Genomic DNA, 19,237 nt, shown 5'->3' on the forward strand with positions numbered 1-19,237 from the left:
TGATAACTAAATTATTTTACTAAATTCTTTGTTATATTTAAAATAGCTGAAAGAAACAGGGTTAAATAACAGAGTTGAAACCAAAATTTTCAATCAGCTTTTATGTGACAATAGTCCAATATCTTTCCCTAAATCACTAAAGGATATGGAACTGCCATTGATAAGCCCCATATCAACCCTCATTTGAACTGTCCTATGATCAAAAGAGTTCTACCCATTACTATCCCCGCCTTTTCCTTTCAGACATCATTTCTGCAAAATGTATATAATTTAATGAAATCTCAGCTATAACTTTCTTTTTTTTTTTTCCTTACTGAAAATAGTGAAATATGATTCAGGGGAGGTTTGGTTATTTCAAGTCAGTCAGGTGATTGTGTCAAGGGAGAACTCCTTCCATCCCAGATGACAAAAGACGACTTTCTTTAGTGAAATTGCAAGATACTGTACTTTACTTTCCTCATCAAGCTCTCACCCATCACCACCACCTCTTCCTCCATACAACTAAATTCAGTCACCAAGGAACAAGCTGATAGATGGCTATATATTGCATGACACTTTCATGTGCTTGTTTGCTGAATCCACAATCAATTCTTGGCATCATAAAGATTACCACTGAAGATTTCAGTTCCATATGCTAAATACAGAGCAATTCATCAGCTGAGCTTTAGCCACAAGAAAAACTTTCTTCTAGGACCACAGGCTAACAGTACACTCACCAGTTCTATGGTGCTATTGTTGCTTACAATAGTAAGTTGTGTCACTGCCAAAGACTACAAAGCCCTTACCAGTCGCTCAGTAGGTTGTTTCTTTCATTTGACTAAATCTGTTCATCTTACTAAGCATATGTCTTGCACTTTAGCCTCAAGTTTACTGAAACCGAGTGAGTGAAATACAAACGCTGGAGGGCAAGTGGAAATCTGGTGCAAGGCTTGTGACAGTGGGCATTCACTTTACATCCATTTTTCCATGCTAGCATGGGTTAGAGAAATACATTATTGTATGTAAGGAGTGCATGTGTCTATGCAGTACTTAGACTTGTAGACTAAAATTCAATGATTCTTGTTGATCAAACAAATGGAATATACATCTTCCAAACTGAAGCAAGATCTATTTACTAAGACAAGAACAGAAATAGTATGTGGAATAGAATTTCACGTCATACAACCCCACCCACAACCCCATTTCACCAAGACATGGCTCTACACCAACGAGATGTTAACAACAATTGAAGCAGTGACTGCAGCAATGGTGACAATTGCTGTGATAATAACAGAATACTAGATGAAAGAGGTGTTTCGAGTAAATATTTAACTATTAGATACCACTGTTAATGTCAACAGTGAAGTCAAACACAGTAGTAGCAGCATGAAATAATTGAAATGAAGCATGAAAACCTAGCTCCTCCCCTAGTGTGCAGCACCTCAGAAAGGCACATAACATATGTTACAACAGCTAAATAACTCTGGTATGACAGAATACCACAATACTAAATGAGACTAACAATGCAAAGCATTTTACAGCCATTGTTTCCTAAACTTTATTTTGATCATCTTAGTAAAATAGGCAAGCTATACCTTAACCCTTTTGTTACTGTTTTTCTGTTGAGATGCTCTGTGTTTCTTTCAATTAATTTTATATATAACAGAGAATTTAGTAAAACAACTTAGTTATCATTAAAGCTGGTCTTAGGAACATAGATTGTGACTAAGGTTTAGTGGAAGATTTTAATTCGAAACTTATGAAAACAAGACATTTGTACTACAGAGCCAGGGGCAGTTTCAGCCGGGTTGGTATCGAAAGGGTTAATTAATTTTGAAAACAAAAATAGTACAGTGTGGTAAAAATTTGGCTTTCTAACCATGTGGCTTTGGATTTTTTTCCATTGCATGGCACCTTCAGTGAGTGCTTTCTACTATAGCCTTGAGCTGACCAAATCCTTGTGAGTGGATTTGGTAGATGGAAACTGCAATAAGCCCATTGTGTGTGTGTGAGAGAGAGGGAGAGGGGGGATTATGTTTGTTCACCACCACCACTTGACAACTGATTTTAATTTGCTTCTATCACAGTAACTTAACAGTTCAACAGACGAGACCAATAGAATGAGTACCAGGACTACAAAATAAATAGTGTGGGGTCGGGGGGTCGAATTGTTCAGTGAAACCATTGAAAGTGCTGCCCTAGCACAGTTGCAGTCCGATAACTGAAACAAATAAGAATCTGGAAGGGCTAAGTAAATTAACTAAATCTTTCATTTGTCTGGGGTACAACAAAAAGTTCTTACATATATAAAAATTATGGTAAAAGGACTTAATTTAAATATAACAGTCAAAATGGTCGGTTTTCTATTGCAAGACCATCAGCTTCTAAATGCTTAATCATTAATCCATAGTAGATATTAGGTTTTATTGTGTCTCTAGCATGGTCAATCACATTTTAAATTCAATATGCCTCAAATTGACTAGCTACAGGAGACAAGGTACCACGCTGCTAATCATTGTCATCTGTGTTTTTCTCAGTCGTGAAAAACAGTGAAAAAGGATTACTGCTTTGCTTGGGGGCACAATGGTAGTCATGATAAAGTTTCATATTGACCATGTCAGTAACCCAGCACTTTAGTCTCACAGTCATTACTGACAGGTAACTGCAATTCTTTATTCAAAAATATATCAACACAAGCAGTTGTAGCAACAGCTGTGAATCAAACAAAGGACTCCCAACGCAATTGTTCAACTGGTTACACAAATAGACAATCTCTACACAGTCTCCACTACAATCATGAGAAGGTAAAAAGTGAGGGTGGACACATTGGGTAATATGTTGAAAAATGCACTTATAGTGAAAAAGAAGGTGATCACAGTTGAAAACATCTTTGATTATATATATATATAGCAGTCCGACCAAGGATGGTCTGGCGATTAACAACAGGTCCAGACTTACTGTTTGCCATTGAAAATGGTTCACTCTCATGAACATCTAAAGCAGCTGCCCGAATACGGCCTTCTTTCAGTGCTGCAGCTAGAGCAAGTTCATCCACCAGACCACCTCGAGCAGTGTTGATAAGGAAAGCACCTGCAAGTAGAAGAAAAGAAAAGGAAAAAGTCAAACATTTTTGCTATTGTTTATGCCACCAATTACATATCACATATACGCAATGCATGTACCTTTTATACATACATAAAAAAAAACATATATATATATATATATATACATACATACACACATACATATATTGCTACAATGTACTACTTTGCCATTGCGTGTACTAATTCAAATTTTTTGTGCTGAACAGGCACTGCACACGTAATGTCTTTATTATTATTATTATCATTATTACTATTAAACAAAATGTTTTATGTTGACATGCCATCTGTTCAGAGAAGAACTTGAACTAATAATAACAATAGAGCGAGCATTAGTCAACTCTAACAATTATATATATTACATGAACACCACCATATTTTAAATCTCTTGAAGAAAACAATGTATTAGCAGCAGATAGCTTTTATAATATGTATACACACACTCACACACATAAATCAAAATTTCAGTTCTTTTATTATTCCAATTGTATTCGGTTTGAAATTTTACACAGAGAGACAGGGGTGGTGGAGGGGAGGGGGAAATGGGAATGACAAACTGAAACAAGAGAAATAGATGAATCTGGAATTCAAACATAGAATTCAAATTTTAGTCTATCAGCTTAAATTTCAATAATTGTATTTAGCAAGGTGGCGAGCTGCAAGAACCAGCATTCTGCCTGAGGTTGACTTTGCCTTTCATTCTTTCAGGTTCGATAAAATAGGTACCAGTTGAGCACTGGCGTTGGTATAATCCATTTATACCCTCCCATCCCATGAGCATGCTGGCGTTGCACCAAAATTGAAAACTAATATTAGTATTTAGCATCTAAAAAAAAAAAAAAATCTATTTTCAATTCAATCCACTGCCAGCAACAACACACCCACACCCCAGTTCCAAACTGAAATTATCAAAGAAAAAAAAAAATCGCCAAAGTGTCTGAGAATACTGTCCCCACATAATGCTAAGTGCTTTGGAAGGAAAAGTTACAACACAATAGTAGGGAGCAGCAATTACTAATATTAAAAAAAGACTAATTTGTGAGACACACATACCTAAGAGCCGGCTAACAACTTTTTTATAAAATTATTTTTGTTTTAATTGGCATGCAAATATCAATAAAGTTAGCACAGAGGTCATTAAATATAAAATACATATTTTACACGGTATAGTCATTTTAATTTTCAGCAAATATTCGACTTGTAAGGAACAAGTTAACTACTTAGCTTTAATTAGGAACTAAACATTTAGCACTTAAATCGCTGAAAGAAAAACAATATACAGCCTGCCAACCAACCAACCCGTCATCTACTGGAGTTTATTGTACACACATATCTCTATCTACACACACATAAGCCACAAATCATCAGTACCATCGATAAAAACTATTAAATGTTAGTTGTACACCTTTTTACTGTATATTTCCTGAGGGTGATTTAGTTGTGTACTTTGGGTAATACAGGGTCTCAAGGTTCAACCTCGTGAATAAGGTGGGTGTTTGAGAAAGAACAGGCAGAGAAGAATCATGCCCCTCAACTCTTCCTATTATGAAAGCAACACTAGCTTTTGATAGTAAATTTTATTTCAAACACACAACAGCTTTTTTCATCTTCTCTTTAACCCGATCGTATCCAACCCAAGTATTCTACCTGCTTTATGCTCAAGCTGGTCAAATACAGCCTTTCATACCTATCCCACAATGTCATTCTAAAAAGTAAACATGATTAATTTAAAACAATGTGAATAAATAAGCATTAAATTTGACAGAATAATTTGAATACTAAAAGGTTAATGTGAAAGACAAGATCAATTAACAGATGTCTCATTGTTATCAATTATTTTTTTCTCATGAAGTCACAGAGAAAACCACTTTAGTTTAGTCTACCCTTCCTCAATGATCTCTGGAATTGGAAAAGATCAACAAAAATTCAAACTTCCCCATAACATAGTCAATAGCGTAAAACAAAATAGTATGAAAATCATAAATAAATAGAATTATAATGTCTATCTTAAAATGAGTTGATAGCCATGTCCTTTATGGCAAACATAAAAAAGGGGAAAATAAATAGAAATATAACCAAGCCTTTATAAATAAAAAGATGAATCAAGACAAATTCATTTTCACCAGAAACACATACAGTATATAAGCAAGTGGAAAATGAAATATCTGAAGCAATGAGATTTTCCAACAAAACGACAATAACTTGAAAATAAAATGGAGAAAAGTAACAGATCCTCAGTCCATACGAGAAATGTTAAGAATTAAGAGACCATGACCAGTAAATTAAAATTTTCTCCAGATTGCGACAAAGATTTGAATAAAAAAATAACCAGATTTTAAACTAAGTGCATAGAGAATGTATAGTATGAAAAAAAAAAAATGACCAAAAGAAAAAAAACATGTTTGCAAAATGGTGGTTGGTTGAATTTTAATTCAAAATCATTGGCACTTTTAACTATAATTTAGTCAAGCTTTGAAGTTGTGTACTGCAGGTGACACAAGGTGTCATGGTTCAACCTCGTGAATAAGGTGGGTGTTTGAGAATGAACAGGTACAGAAGAGTCATCCCTCCCAACAACTCTGCCTATTATGAAAGCAACACTAGCTTTCAATATTAAATTTTATTTCAAATACACAAATTCAAAACATCACCACTTTTAACTTTTCTCTACAATAGGGCTAATATGCAATTTTCTATGGCATCACCATCAACATTTTAATGGCTACTTCTCCCACGTTTGTATGGTTCAGATAATCTCTAATATATCATATATATATATATCATATATATGTCCAGCCATGACTGTGCAGTTCAGAAGCTGGCTTCTCAACCATGTGGTTTCAAGTTCATTCCAGCTGTACTGCACCTTCAGCAAATGTCTTCTACTATAACCAATGGCTGGTGTGTGTGTGTGTGCACGCAAACACACACAGATTGTTTTTGTCCCAGTTAATTCTGAAGATCATATAGAATTTAGTAAAATGACTGAGATTTATTAAACTGGTGCTTGGAACATGAAACAACATGGAATTTTGATGCAAGGATTTAATATGGATCACATAAGAACAGAGAGTTCGTATCACAGAACTGGGGAGTGGGTGGGTAGGGGGTCTCAGGCAAGCTAGTGTCAAGTAGAGTTAAAATGAATACCATATGCATTAAAACGCCTTCCATACTTGCCACAGTGAAAACAGAATGGGCATATTCATAATGCTAATAACTAAAATTTTACAGGGAAAAACATATTAATGATGGGTGCCACTTAGAACAAGGTGCGGAATTGAAATTGACTGAAGACTTTTTTTAAAAGGTCACCTATTACTAACATCATTAATCAATGACAGAGGGAAATTAACCACTTCGGTATCAGACTAAATGTTTTGCTGTTTTTAAACCTCTTCCTTCTACACATTTCGTTCAAATCCTCCAGGAGGTGTGGCCTTTTGCCTTTTAACTCTGAGCTACCATCAGTTTATGCTGTGGAATAATGCAACTGTCTTGTCAGTTTCAGAAATAACTCTTATTATTAACTTTGTGAAAAATAAACAAATAGAAATAAAAACTATATATCTAACTGACCAGCTACTAATGTTGTTAAATTCTTTGTGCATTTTATATTGATGAAAACGACAACAACTATACAAAAAAAAAATATTATGAATATACTCTTCAAATGAAACTGACAGCTTGAAATATAGATCATCCCATATTAACTGATGTGAAGAAACAGTAGCACTTATTCCAAATTAAATTATACACATAATACATTTGAATGTATATGTGTATGTATGGTTTATAACAGCACATGTTCAAGTGTCTGAGTATGTGTGTCAGAGAGAGAGAGATAGAGAGAAAAGAGAGAGAGAATGTGTGTGTGCGTGCATGTCAGTGTATCTATGTGCATGTATGAGTGTGTACCATACCACCCGACTTAAATAGGCGCTTACCTTTGCTTGCCCCATTACCGAATTCTCCCGGGTTTTGGCTGTTCACTTTCACTGAATCACAGAATAAAATGTAATTAATAGACTACTGAAAAATAAATCACCGAGCAGACACCAGGCAACACCAGGCAGAACTGATACCTGAACAATGCTGGCTAAGGACTAAGTTTAATTTATGTTGGTACCTAAACAGAGCTTGACAGTTTCACCAGACAAGCAGCTTCAACAATCTCTATTTCTCTGCTTAAACTTATATCCTGCTGTCTTGGTTTCAGTCAATAGATTGTGAAGCAATGATAAGGTACCACAACCAAGACTGTAATAGTCAATTATATCAACTCTATTACCTAATTTTATCAAGCTCAGAAATGTGAAAAGCAGAGTGAGCCTAAGCTAGATTTGAACTCCCAATGTAAGTGAATGCTAATAAATACTGACGAGTGCACTACTAATTCTGCCGCCCTGATGCAAGACACACCAGGACCATACCAACCCAACTGTGGGACAGGGATTAATATACAAATAGAGTTTACTATTGATGTTGTTTACTTGTATATATTTTTTTTCCTTCTTTTATAATAATTTATCTGAGAGCATCTGAATACAGTGGGGACTACAAATGAAAGAGAAAAATGACTTACGAAGCAGACACTAAACAGAGGTGCTGAAAACATGCTTAAATTACAGCAGGGTAATTCACTATGTGGAAATTAAAACCATATGTTTTTATAGATAAATATATATATATATATATATATAATATATATATATATATTAAAAGAAAAAAGGGTGGGGGGAAAATCACTTTTACTTGTAAGGGTGCAAGTTACCTTATTCAGTCTGGGTACCATTCCACCAAGGAAAAAAAAATTACCTTTAAGTTTGCGGAGTTGCTAAAAGGAGATATGAGGAAGCAACACAATGCAAATATCACATAGAAACATGAAGAAAAGAAAATGAAGAATGGAGAAGAGAATTATTTTTTTTTTAAATTCTAAATAAAGATGGGGAAAATAATAAAAGATATACAGAAAATTTGATTTTATTAACTACTCAAAAGAGAAAAATTATTATTCCTAACACTGAGAAAAGATGAGGAAATTTGAAGGGAAAGATATTAAAACTGGACATCAACTCATATTTAACCTCAGGTCAGCCTTAACTGAGCAGGCATATGATCAAGTGCATTCCGGCCATAACAATCCTGGCTTTCAATCAGATATGGTATATGTTGGGGTACATTATCCATTGTTTCTTCCCCAATGGCTTCGGCAGAAGAATAAAGCAATATATATTCCTCGAAGACTGGTAGGCAAGAGAAAATTATCATCAAACCAGAGACATGGCTCCAGGGTTAAACCAGGTGATGAAGCAAGTCGGCCTCCCAAAAGCAACGCCAGTCCTTTCCATCTGTTTTCATTGCAATTTCCAATAATCAAATTTCAACTCAAAATGTAAAGCCAATTGAAACGCTGCTAATCATTTTGGTCTCATCGCAGAAAAGATTCTGCCAACTTACTACCTTAATAATAATAATAATAATAATAATAATAATAATAATGGCTTCAAATTTTGGTACAAGGCCAACAATTTTGGGGGACAGTGTAAGTCAATTATATCAACCCCAGTGCTCAACTGGTACTTATTTTATTGACCTGAAAGGTTGAAAGGCAAAGACAACCTTGGTGGAATTTGAACTCAGGACAGATGAAATGCTTAGAAGTATTTCACCCAGCATAATAATAATGGCTTCAAATTTTGGCACAAGGCCAGCAATTTCGGGGGACCGGGTAAATCAATTATATCAAACCCAGTGCTCAACTGGTACTTATTTTATCGACCCCGAAAGGATGAAAGACAAAGTTGACCTCAGAATGTAAAGATAGATGAAATGCTGTTAAACATTTTGCCTGGCATAATATTAACAATAAATCCAGCTCAGCTCAAAGTGCTGTTTTCTGTCAAGCAGAAGATTTGGACTGCAATCTGGTAGTCAAGGCAAATATACAGCAGAAAATTTGCCAATTGATAACAATTTCCTATACAGGTACAGAGTGAGAAGTAAGTAACAGAGCAAATACAAACAACTGAAAGTGATAATTCCACAAATATGTTTCAACAATGTTGAAAGAAATGAGAAAGAGTGAGCTCTAGAGGGATTTGAATTAACTGGAAACAAGTAAATGAATCTAAACATTAAGCAAAGCACTGGATGCTCTATTATTCCTGTCATGATATCTACCATATTATCATCATCATCATTGTTATCGTCTGCATGTACAGTTTTCCATGCTTGCATGGATGGGTCAGGTGGAATTTGGTGAGGCAGATTTTTCTCTGGTTTAATACCCTCTATGTTAAGTCTCACCTATTTCCAAGTAAGGTAATATTTCTCCATGACCAGACATGTTTTCACAGAAGATAGGAAACGAAGGACACCGCCTGCAGTACAGTGACACTCGTTTACAACTATCACATGGAAAGCAACACAAGAAGATCGTCACACACACAACAAACTTCTTTCACTTTCTATCTATCAAATCCACTCGCAAGATTTTGGTCAACCCAGAACTAGAGCCAGAAAACACTTCACCGATGTGCCAGGCAGTGGGACAACCCAAAACACGTATGGTTGAGAAGCAGACTTCTTACCACACAGCCATACCCGTACCTAATGTTAATTGTAAACAGTTGCAGTCCTTCAGAAACATGAAAGGCTGCTTGCTGCTGCAAGGAAGATAACATTGCAAATGTCAAGTAAACAGGAGCGATTTACAAGAAATGAGAAACAAAACCAAGCCTCCATGTCGCCTAAGACAAGACACAGTTGATCAATTAAACCCCAAGTACAGATGAAACAGTATAATCGATCAAATCGACGGCTACTTTTTGATTAGAAAGAGAAGGGGGGTTGCTTTTGTATATGTGTTGAAATAGTAAAGCAAAATTTAGAAAAATATTAAAATCTGTTCAAAGTTTTTTTTTTTTTTTGCAAAGAATTTTCCAAAACAAAACCAAAAAAAGAAAAAAATTCAACAAAAACTTGGCAAAAACAAAATATTTCTTTGATATATTTTTAAGTTTCTGTTTTGGCTTCAACAACCAATTAAAATATCAATTAGTCAAAACACATTAACAGACAATAAACCAATACATATAAAAACTACTAATGGCAGTTGGAGTGGGAGCAGATAGAAGAAGAGTAAGTGGGGATGGGGACCCCACACTGGAATATCAATGGAGGCAAAATAGTGGAAGTATGAGTATGGGCAAATAAGTGAATGTAGTAGTAGTAGTGGTAGCAGCAACAGCGATGTTAGTAGAGCTGGTAATAAATGTTGCAAGCAATGAATGTGGTGGTGGTGGTAGTAGGAGGAGGAGGTGCACATTGGAGTAATACATGTTAGTTTGAACATAAACTGGATTATGGTCTGTGACTTGTGTTGATGGTTAACGCTGAGAGAGAGAGAGAAATGAAAATGGGTGTTTTTGCTTTTTTCTTTGCAGAATCATGCATTGTATGGCAATGAATGAAAAAGGGATTAGCTGTTTAACCCTTTTGATACCAACCCAGCTGAAACTGCCTCTGGCTCTATAGTACAAATGTCTTGTTTTCAACAGTTCTGAATTAAAATCTTCCGCCAAACCTGAGTTACAATTTGTTCCTAACACTAGCTTAATAATAACCAAGTTAATTTTCTAAATTCTTTGATCATCATCATCGTTTAATTTCTGCTTTCTATGCTGGCATGAGTTGGATGGTTTCACTCAGGTCTGGCAAGCCAGTGGGCAGCACCAGGCTCCCATCTCATCTGGCAATGATTCTACAGCTGGATGCCCTTCCTAACGCCAACCACTCCGACAGTGTAGTGGGTGCTTTTTACATGCCACCAGCACAGGAGCCAGTCAGGGGACACTAGCATCAATCATGTTCGGATGGTGCTTTTTACATGCCACCTGTATGGGAGCCAGTCGGGGAGCACTGGTATTGACCACAATCGGATGGTGCTTTGTACATGCCACCAGCGTAGGGGCCCAGTGGGACATTATATTTAAAATTAATTAAAAGAAACACATAACATCTCAACAGAAATATGGTAACAAGAGGGTTAAGTAACGTCACTGTAGGTGTGGTAAGAGATGAAGAAGGGGCTTGAGTTCATGGGTGACAGTAAGAATGACAAGAGATGAAACTGATGGGAGAAAGAGGCTTATGCTTCAGAATGATAGTGTGTATGGCAAAAGATGAGGAAGAGATAGAGGCTTCAAGACAGAGTCATATAACAAATGAGATGGGTGTTTTAAGCAGGGTCATCATACATATGGTGAAAGATGAAGAAGCTAATGTTCTAGCAAGGATATTTGATAGGAGGGAAAATGTTACTTTTTGGCCAATTCAGTAAACAGTAAACAAAAATTTTTTTAAATCTTCTTGTGCCAATGAGAATTCACAGCGGTAGTAATGATGGAGAAGCAAATACTAACCAGCTGTAGATAACATGTCAAAGATTTTCTGGTGATTATTCCTTAACAGCTAACTTGAACAAGCATATACAGAAACAAAATAACGTTTGTACTCTTTATCTCAATTCTCCCTGCTCTTCACCATTTCTAGCTCCTCTATGCTCTAATCTCAGGTTCCACCAGGGCTACCTCATTTCTTATAATATTTTTTTTTAAGTAGCAGTTATATACCACGACCTTCAAACCAACTTCTCATACAAGAAAACGATATACTCTGTGCCAAATCAATAAGAAATCTTTATTTTCAAAACCGTTATTCCAACATGAAAGCTTCAATGACTAAAGAGAGAAAGACACGGTACTTGCAAGTTATGATAGCACCCAAAATAAACAAAAAGTAATCAGCTTCTATGACATCAAACATTCTTTGGTTAGGAACAGATAAATGATTAAATGCTTTTTAAAAAAAAAAAACATTGCCAGACACGTAAAATAAATTTGTTATGCCAACTGTACAGAATGCATTCTTAGAGTAAGTGGGGGAGATGACGAGATACTAACTAAATACATATATGAATGAATAAAAAATTTAGCAATAAGGTCATTATCAAGCCTGCCACACCGAACAATGGTACTTGTCTCCATCTTGGATTGCTGATTGTTGATAATTTTTGAGAGATCTCTTACAGCATGAAACCAATGGTAGCCTTGTTAACCCACATATAAAGTACACTCACACACACATACATATATATATGAATGTGTGTGTTTGTATATATATGAGTGTATGTGTGTGTGTGTATATATATAATGTATGTATGTGTATATATTTATGTGTACATATATATGTATGTATATATATGTGTGAATGTGTGCGCGTGTGTATACAGATATATGTATGTATGTGTGTGTGTGTGTGTGTGTGTGTGTGTGTGTGTGTGTATATATATATATATATATATATATATATGTATGTGTGTGTGTTGTATAAGCACCATTCGAGCGTGATCATTACCAGTGTCACCTCACTGGCAATTGTGCTGGTGGCACATGAAAAGTAACATTTAAGCGAGGTCGTTGCCAGTGCTGCTGGACTGGCTCCTATGCAGGTGGCACATAAAAAACACCATCTGAGCGTGGTCATTGCCAGTACCACGTGACTGGCCTGCGTGCTGATGGCATGTAAAAGCACCCACTACAGTCTCAGAGTGGTTGGCATTAGGAAGGGCATCCAGCTGTAGAAACTCTGCCAGATCAGATTGGAGCCTGATGCAGTCCATCTGGCTAGCCAGTCCTCAGTCAAACCCATGCCAGCATGGAAAGCGGACGTTAAACGACGATGATGATATATAAAGCTGTATCTCATATTTTGGATATCTAAATGGTCAATTTTTTTTTTATATATAATGGTTGGCTGCAGAAACTAATGGTTAAATAGGTGGCCACTTTCGAAACCATGACTGCCATTCCTGAAAGAACTTCATATTAATTCGGAGGCTAGAAACATGCAGACATAGCATTAACAGCTAATAAAAAAACTTCACGTACATAGTATGAATGTTTGTTTTTATTACGATTGTAAGCAGATAGGTGTGATGTGAGGGATGCAATGATGATGGCATCAACCAGATTTAAAATCCATACAGTAAGTTTTTCTTACAGACTTTTTCTCACAGATTAAATATATCTGTTTTTCAAAATCCCATCTCAAACAAACAATCCTTTGTTAATATGTTGAGTTTTAAAATTTCTACAAGATGTCCAAAAATTATCTACATCTTGTATTTTGCTTTTGGCTTTTTTCAGAAACAAACAAGCACCAAGAAACCAAAAGTGTGTGTGTGTATGAGTGTGTGTGTGTGTGTGTGTGTGTGTGTGGTGTGTGTGTGTGTGTGGTGTGTGTGTGTGTTGTGTGTGTGTGTGTTGTGATGGTTGTTGTTGGTAAATGGTACAACTTTGAAGTAAAAGATCTTATAACAGTAGAATACCAAGTTTAAAAGAATTCCTTAGAGAAAAGACTGAAGGCTGGGGCTTTTTGACCTAGTATTTTGTATTCTATTATTTATAGCTTTCTCTACTTCAAGTTCCACTGTTTAAAAACAATATATTAATATCTCTTCAAATTTCTAAATTTTCATAATGTAAACAATGCACACACACACTTCATTTTCACTTGAAAGAGGGGGACATCTTTCCCAAGATATTTGCCAGCAATTTTCTGCATTAAACCCAAATTCAAAGCTCTGTAACCTAAAGATATACAAATGAAAATACACATACACACACAGAAACCTGTTAGTATCTGTAACAGACAGGAAATTTGGAAAAACTACTATTCTATAAAATGAACCTCTTTTGTACTTGATATACAAAAATTACATTTTGTCTTTCTTTTTTTCATTCTTTTTGTTTCGAATTTTTTTTCCTTCCCTTCCCAAGAATGTTTATTCCGACTGCTGCAAAAATGAATCTCAGTTACAAGACATATTATTATTACACTACTCTACCCACACAATTATAGTTTTTCAGTTTTGTTTTGCAAGAATGGCAAAAACAAGGTCACTTGGTATTTAAGTGAGAAACGAGAACGGTTTTATGTTCATAGCTTTATTGAAACACTATTTATACCTCAATTTCAATGAGGAGATCAGTTATTGCTCAACAGTTGAACAAAATGAAACCAACAAAAGAAAAAGTTAATAAACAGAGAAAAAACATAGGATATAACAGTGAACAAAATATTAAAAAAAAATTTTTTTTTAAACTAGGAAATTTCATAGTTCTCTCAAAATCACTCAACTGAATAGTGGAGAAAAAAAAAACTTTTAAGAAAGAGATAAATAAATAAAGTAAAGTTGTAATCATCATAGGAATATAAGTGAAAATACCTTTTCAACATGAGACAAAAAAAAAAAAAAAAGCATTACTTAAATTAATTCTTTCATGACTAGAGAATGTAATTTAGGTTTGAAAACGACAGAAGTCTAAGAGTAGAGAGGAAATATAAAAAGAAAACAGTGATAAAAGTATTATTAAAATGAAATAAAATGAAATGAATATTTTAAAATGAAGTGCTAAAACAATAAAAAAAAAAACAAAGAAAAAATACACCCCGGAAAAACAAACATCTATGCATAGTAAATGATATATGTTGGGGCTGGAGCTTTAAACCTGAAAATGCAAATTGGGTATCAATCAGCATCTACTTCATACATGATGTGTGTAGATGCAGTAATACAATACAATTAGAAGGAATAAATTACTTAGAGAGCTTCTTTAAGACAAACTTTCCAACCAAAATGTTCCATCAACTCTATTTATGACTACTTAATGACGATGACAAAGACAACAAAAACAACAACACCAACACCATCACCATCAGACTTCAATTTGCAAACTAATAATAATAATAATAATAATGACTACTAAAAGTCTACAATTGCTAATATAAAAACAAAAACAGAGGATGGAAAAGAGGAAAGAAAGAAAAAGGAAAAATCCAACATGTTGAAAGTGATATATAGAAAAGATAAAGTAATAATAATAATATAAATAACAAAATTTTCTTAATTTTGTTTAAATACTGGAAGCAAGTGCTATGCATTCAATGTAATCTGATTGAGCAGAAAGTTAGGAAATTTAAATGAATAATCAGATTACTTGAATTCTCAATCATCTTAAATTTATTTTTGTTTACCTGGATTTCCATTTACTCTCCGCCGCCAAACGTAGTTAGATCAACCGCTTACAACTATAAACTATATCTACAGCAATTTGGATTGCTGTGATGATACTGCCACATTAACATGGAGCTAAATAAAGGAGAGGGGGGGTAGCGAAGAATTTAGGATAGGCCTCAAGGAAGGCAGTATTGTCTAAGTAGAGAACATTAGTGTTAACCTCAGGTGATGTTAGAGATACAGGTTTCGACTCAGGTAACAAGATATCAGAGCCTGCTTTTGTGATCCACAAGTACTTTGTCACTTTTAACAGTACAGTTTGTTTCCTCAAATTCCTATCAGTTCCAGGTTAAACAACCAAACAAAGCACATCAAGAAGTGGTGGAACAGAGAGAAAATTCTTGTAAGACTAAGTTCTTTCAGGCTGGTATCAAGAGGCATACACAGACAGAGTTCACTCCAACACACCAGTTAGTATTAAGCAATGTAAACCTCTGAAAAGTCCAACCAAAACCTCATGAAATATCACAGTGCCTCTATATAGTCTCTTTACGTGGTTGAATAACAAACAGTAAAATATCTCATCTCCCTCAAATAACACTAAAGTCTTACACAGAAGAATGTAAGTGTACATATACTGCCCAAGAAAATATTAAATGGGGTTAAAACACCTGGTTATCCTTGGATACCATCTAATAACATCAATTCCTCTTGGCTACAGTTCCATTCACTTTGGGGAATGGAAAAGAAGCACCTTCTAGGTGTTATCAATAACATATACATACATACATATGTATATATATATATTGAATAATGTGATTGTACATATAATACCTGAGTAAAAAAAACAAGATGATTATGGCTAGAGAAGCTGTAGTCATAGCCGAGGCTAAAGGCAACAAAAACAAAATATAGGATGGCCAAGTCACAGATCTGTCCTGTACAACTTCAGGGAAGTACTCAAGATTTTATGGACCCACTGAGACTGGACCATAATCAATGGTGTGTAAGTATGTATACATACATACATAAATATATATACCAGGAGTGGCTGTGTGGTAAGTAGCTTGCTTACCAACCACATGGTTCTGGTTTCAGTCCCACTGTGTGGATCCTTGGGCAAGTGTCTTCTACTATAGCCTTGGGCCAACTAAAGCCTTGTGAGTAGATCTGGTAGATGGAAACTGAAAGAAGCCCATCGTGTGTGTGCGTGTGCGTGTGTGTTTGTCCCCCCACCATCACTTGACAACCGATAACTTAGCGGTTCAGCGAAAGAGACTGATAGAATAAGTACTAGGCTCACAAAGAACAAGTCTTGGGGTCGATTTGTTTGACTAAATGCGGTGCTCCAGCATGGCCACAGTCAAATGACTGAAACAAATAAAAGAACGTATATGTTCAACTTGGGCACTTGTAATACGGCATCTGTTAGAAATACATGGGCAGTAGCATAGGAATGGGGGGATGCTGCACAGGGTTTGGGGGGAGGGGCAGGAGAGAACCAATGAGAACAGGGAGAAACAAGAAGGTGGAAAGATAGGAAGTGCCAAGTGGAGGTAGAATACAACTACGACAACTATTGCAGCACGAGAAATACACATACACACACACGTATATGCATGTGTTTGATATTTATGTAAATAATAATAATAATCAATACACACATACAACAATAATAAAATCTGAAAGAAAATGTGATATCTCATCAACAAGAATTGAATAGCATTCAAATTGCCTGTCGGCGAGGCAAGTGATATAATTCAATTTACATTGTTGAGGTATTGTTACATTTTCTTTATTCTCCTTCATCTCATATATGTATATTGATCCATACCATTTACATATTATTTACATAAATTATTCACTGAAACAATCAATTGTGAAATAAATGGAGACAAAACACTTAACACTGTTTTTGAACAGCATTAATAGAAACTATATTTGAGTCTGTTCTGCAGTTATTTTATACATGTAAAATTTGCTTTGATAAGTAGTGGCAAGCCATATTTGAGCACTTTTCTTCTGAATCGAATCATTGAAATTTGTTTATTTTCGCATGTATTATCTATTTTAAAGCTATTCAGCTGATAAAAATTTGAAAGAAAAACAAAAAAGAAGAAACACCTCAAACACACTAAAAAAAAAAACTGTTTCAAAATGTAAGTTCTCACAATCTTTTGGTGACAATTTTTGGGTAGCATCACATTTCATAGACAACAGGATGCTGTCTTGACTAAGTGGAATCTCTACACCTCGAGACTTTTTGACTGCCCAATTAGTTGCTGGTATATTAATAACACCGCAAGTCACAATTGTGACGTACCCACTTACATATCTCTAATGGTAAAATAGTGTACCCTGCTAAAATATCTATAATGGTATCATTGTAGACAAATGTACCCCCAGTCAAATCACAGCAATGAATGCAGACAAGTGTTCCCTGCTCAAATATTTGCAATGGCACAGATGCTGCCTTCACATTTTAGATTGAGTATGAAAAAAAAAAATATTAAAAAGACAGCCAAATCTTCCCCAAACAATAACTAGCCAATGTTCTGTCTCACATCCACCTTTCTCTCCTATTGTTGCTAGAGCAGATGCTGTTTCATTAAATAAGCAAACTAAAGTACAACTCCTACGTCAGCACAATACATCTGCCTCTCTTTCTCTCATCCTCTCTACCACACCTCATTCCTTACATACACCTTCCCAATCCTTTCTTCTTCAAATTGCAACTTTTTACAATACTCTTCCTATCCACATTTGTTTTTCCCTGGGAGCTGTATCTTTATAGAAAATCTTTAGATGATAGACTTAATTCATCACCCAGTTTAATAACCACACACACCCCAACACCATGATCTTGGGTGCCTTGATGCATCATTTCCTATTACAAAAAACTAATGTGTTGTTGAGGATGACAAAAATCCATCCTTTGCACCTCTACACTCTCAGAGACACTACAAAAGGTTGTGTGAGGCCCTGTCTTGCACAAACCAAGCAATAAAATAGATTTTTTTTTTTTTTTTGAAACTAAACATCACTAAACATCAAAAGCATGGTTGAGAGGGCCTGCAAGAGCTATAGATACAGGCCCTTTTTACTGGATTAAATAATAATAAAATAATTAATAATAAAATATGGGGTGGCAAGAGCAAGGAGCACAACTGCTGTTGATGAGGTCTTTAACCAAATTATCTCCTATGTTTGCCATAAAAAAATTTAAAACAAAGCCAAGGACAGGTAGTCACCTGGGGGCCCGTGACAAGGACAAAAACATAACAGATAAAGGGATCAGACTGCAATAAGAAAGTGGGTTATGCCAGCATATGTGTCCATGCACATGAATACACGCATGCAACTTAATTTCTGCATTGAAGAATACAAAAGAAAAAAAAAACTATATGAAGAAAAATCAAAACCAGTACAAGTAACTAATGTTTTGCTACACATCAATGTGGAAACGCCTCAGCATTGCCGCCACCAGAGCCTCACCAGATACAACAACAAGAACAACGCAGGCTACTCACCGGGCCTCATCTGTTTGATGGTGTAGTCATTGATTAGATGGTGGTTGTGTTCGTTCAAATTACAGTGAAGAGTGACACAGTCACTTTGGAACAGGAGATCCTGTAATGTATATACCCGTGTGATTCCTACAGGGAGAGAAGGAAAAAGAGAAAATCATGATTAATTATTTTCAAAATCATTTAACACATTATGTACATTAAGCCTTTAAGCATTTAAACCGGTCATATCTGGCCAAAATATTCTACTTGTTTTTATGTGCTAACTGGCCCGATCTGACCTCTCACAACAACTCTACAATATCATTCTAAAAATTAGCGGTTAGCCCGTCAATATTTCAGAGCCACAAGATAATGCATGATTAATTCAAAACAACATGAATAAATAAGCATTACTTTTGACACTGATCTGAATGCTAATGGGTTACTCTATACACATGTTTATTTACAAGTACGTGTGTATGTAAGCATGTATTTGCAAGTGTATGCTCATGTACATATATATAAGTGTGTGTGTCATTATTATTTTAAAATCTACTTTT

The 19,237-nt window shown here is 35.3% G+C and overlaps 1 protein-coding gene and 1 long non-coding RNA gene across 8 annotated transcripts in view; one reads left to right on the top strand and one right to left on the bottom strand.

The window, feature by feature from the left end:
* The window catches only part of LOC115218976 (C-terminal-binding protein 1), a 221,877-nt gene that overhangs the window by 23,680 nt on the left and 178,960 nt on the right, over positions 1 to 19,237 (bottom strand). For 5 of the 7 annotated variants that reach the window (XM_029789015.2, XM_029789012.2, XM_036508881.1 and 2 more), the window contains 3 exons: positions 18,699 to 18,824; positions 7,028 to 7,078; positions 2,938 to 3,069 (listed from right to left, as the gene is read on the bottom strand). In XM_029789015.2, the coding sequence (XP_029644875.1) occupies positions 2,938 to 3,069; positions 7,028 to 7,078; positions 18,699 to 18,824 (309 nt within the window). The remainder of the gene's footprint in view (positions 1 to 2,937; positions 3,070 to 7,027; positions 7,079 to 18,698; positions 18,825 to 19,237) is intronic. The other 2 variants (XM_036508882.1, XM_029789016.2) reach the window with 1 other exon arrangement.
* LOC118765961 lies at positions 353 to 19,013 on the top strand. The gene is made up of 3 exons (XR_005001868.1): positions 353 to 362; positions 12,273 to 12,277; positions 18,901 to 19,013. It is a non-coding gene; the product is annotated as an uncharacterized LOC118765961 (long non-coding RNA).

The sequence above is a fragment of the Octopus sinensis genome, linkage group LG14 (genome assembly GCF_006345805.1).
Source record: "Octopus sinensis linkage group LG14, ASM634580v1, whole genome shotgun sequence".
Classification (NCBI taxonomy): Eukaryota; Metazoa; Mollusca; class Cephalopoda; order Octopoda; family Octopodidae; genus Octopus; species Octopus sinensis.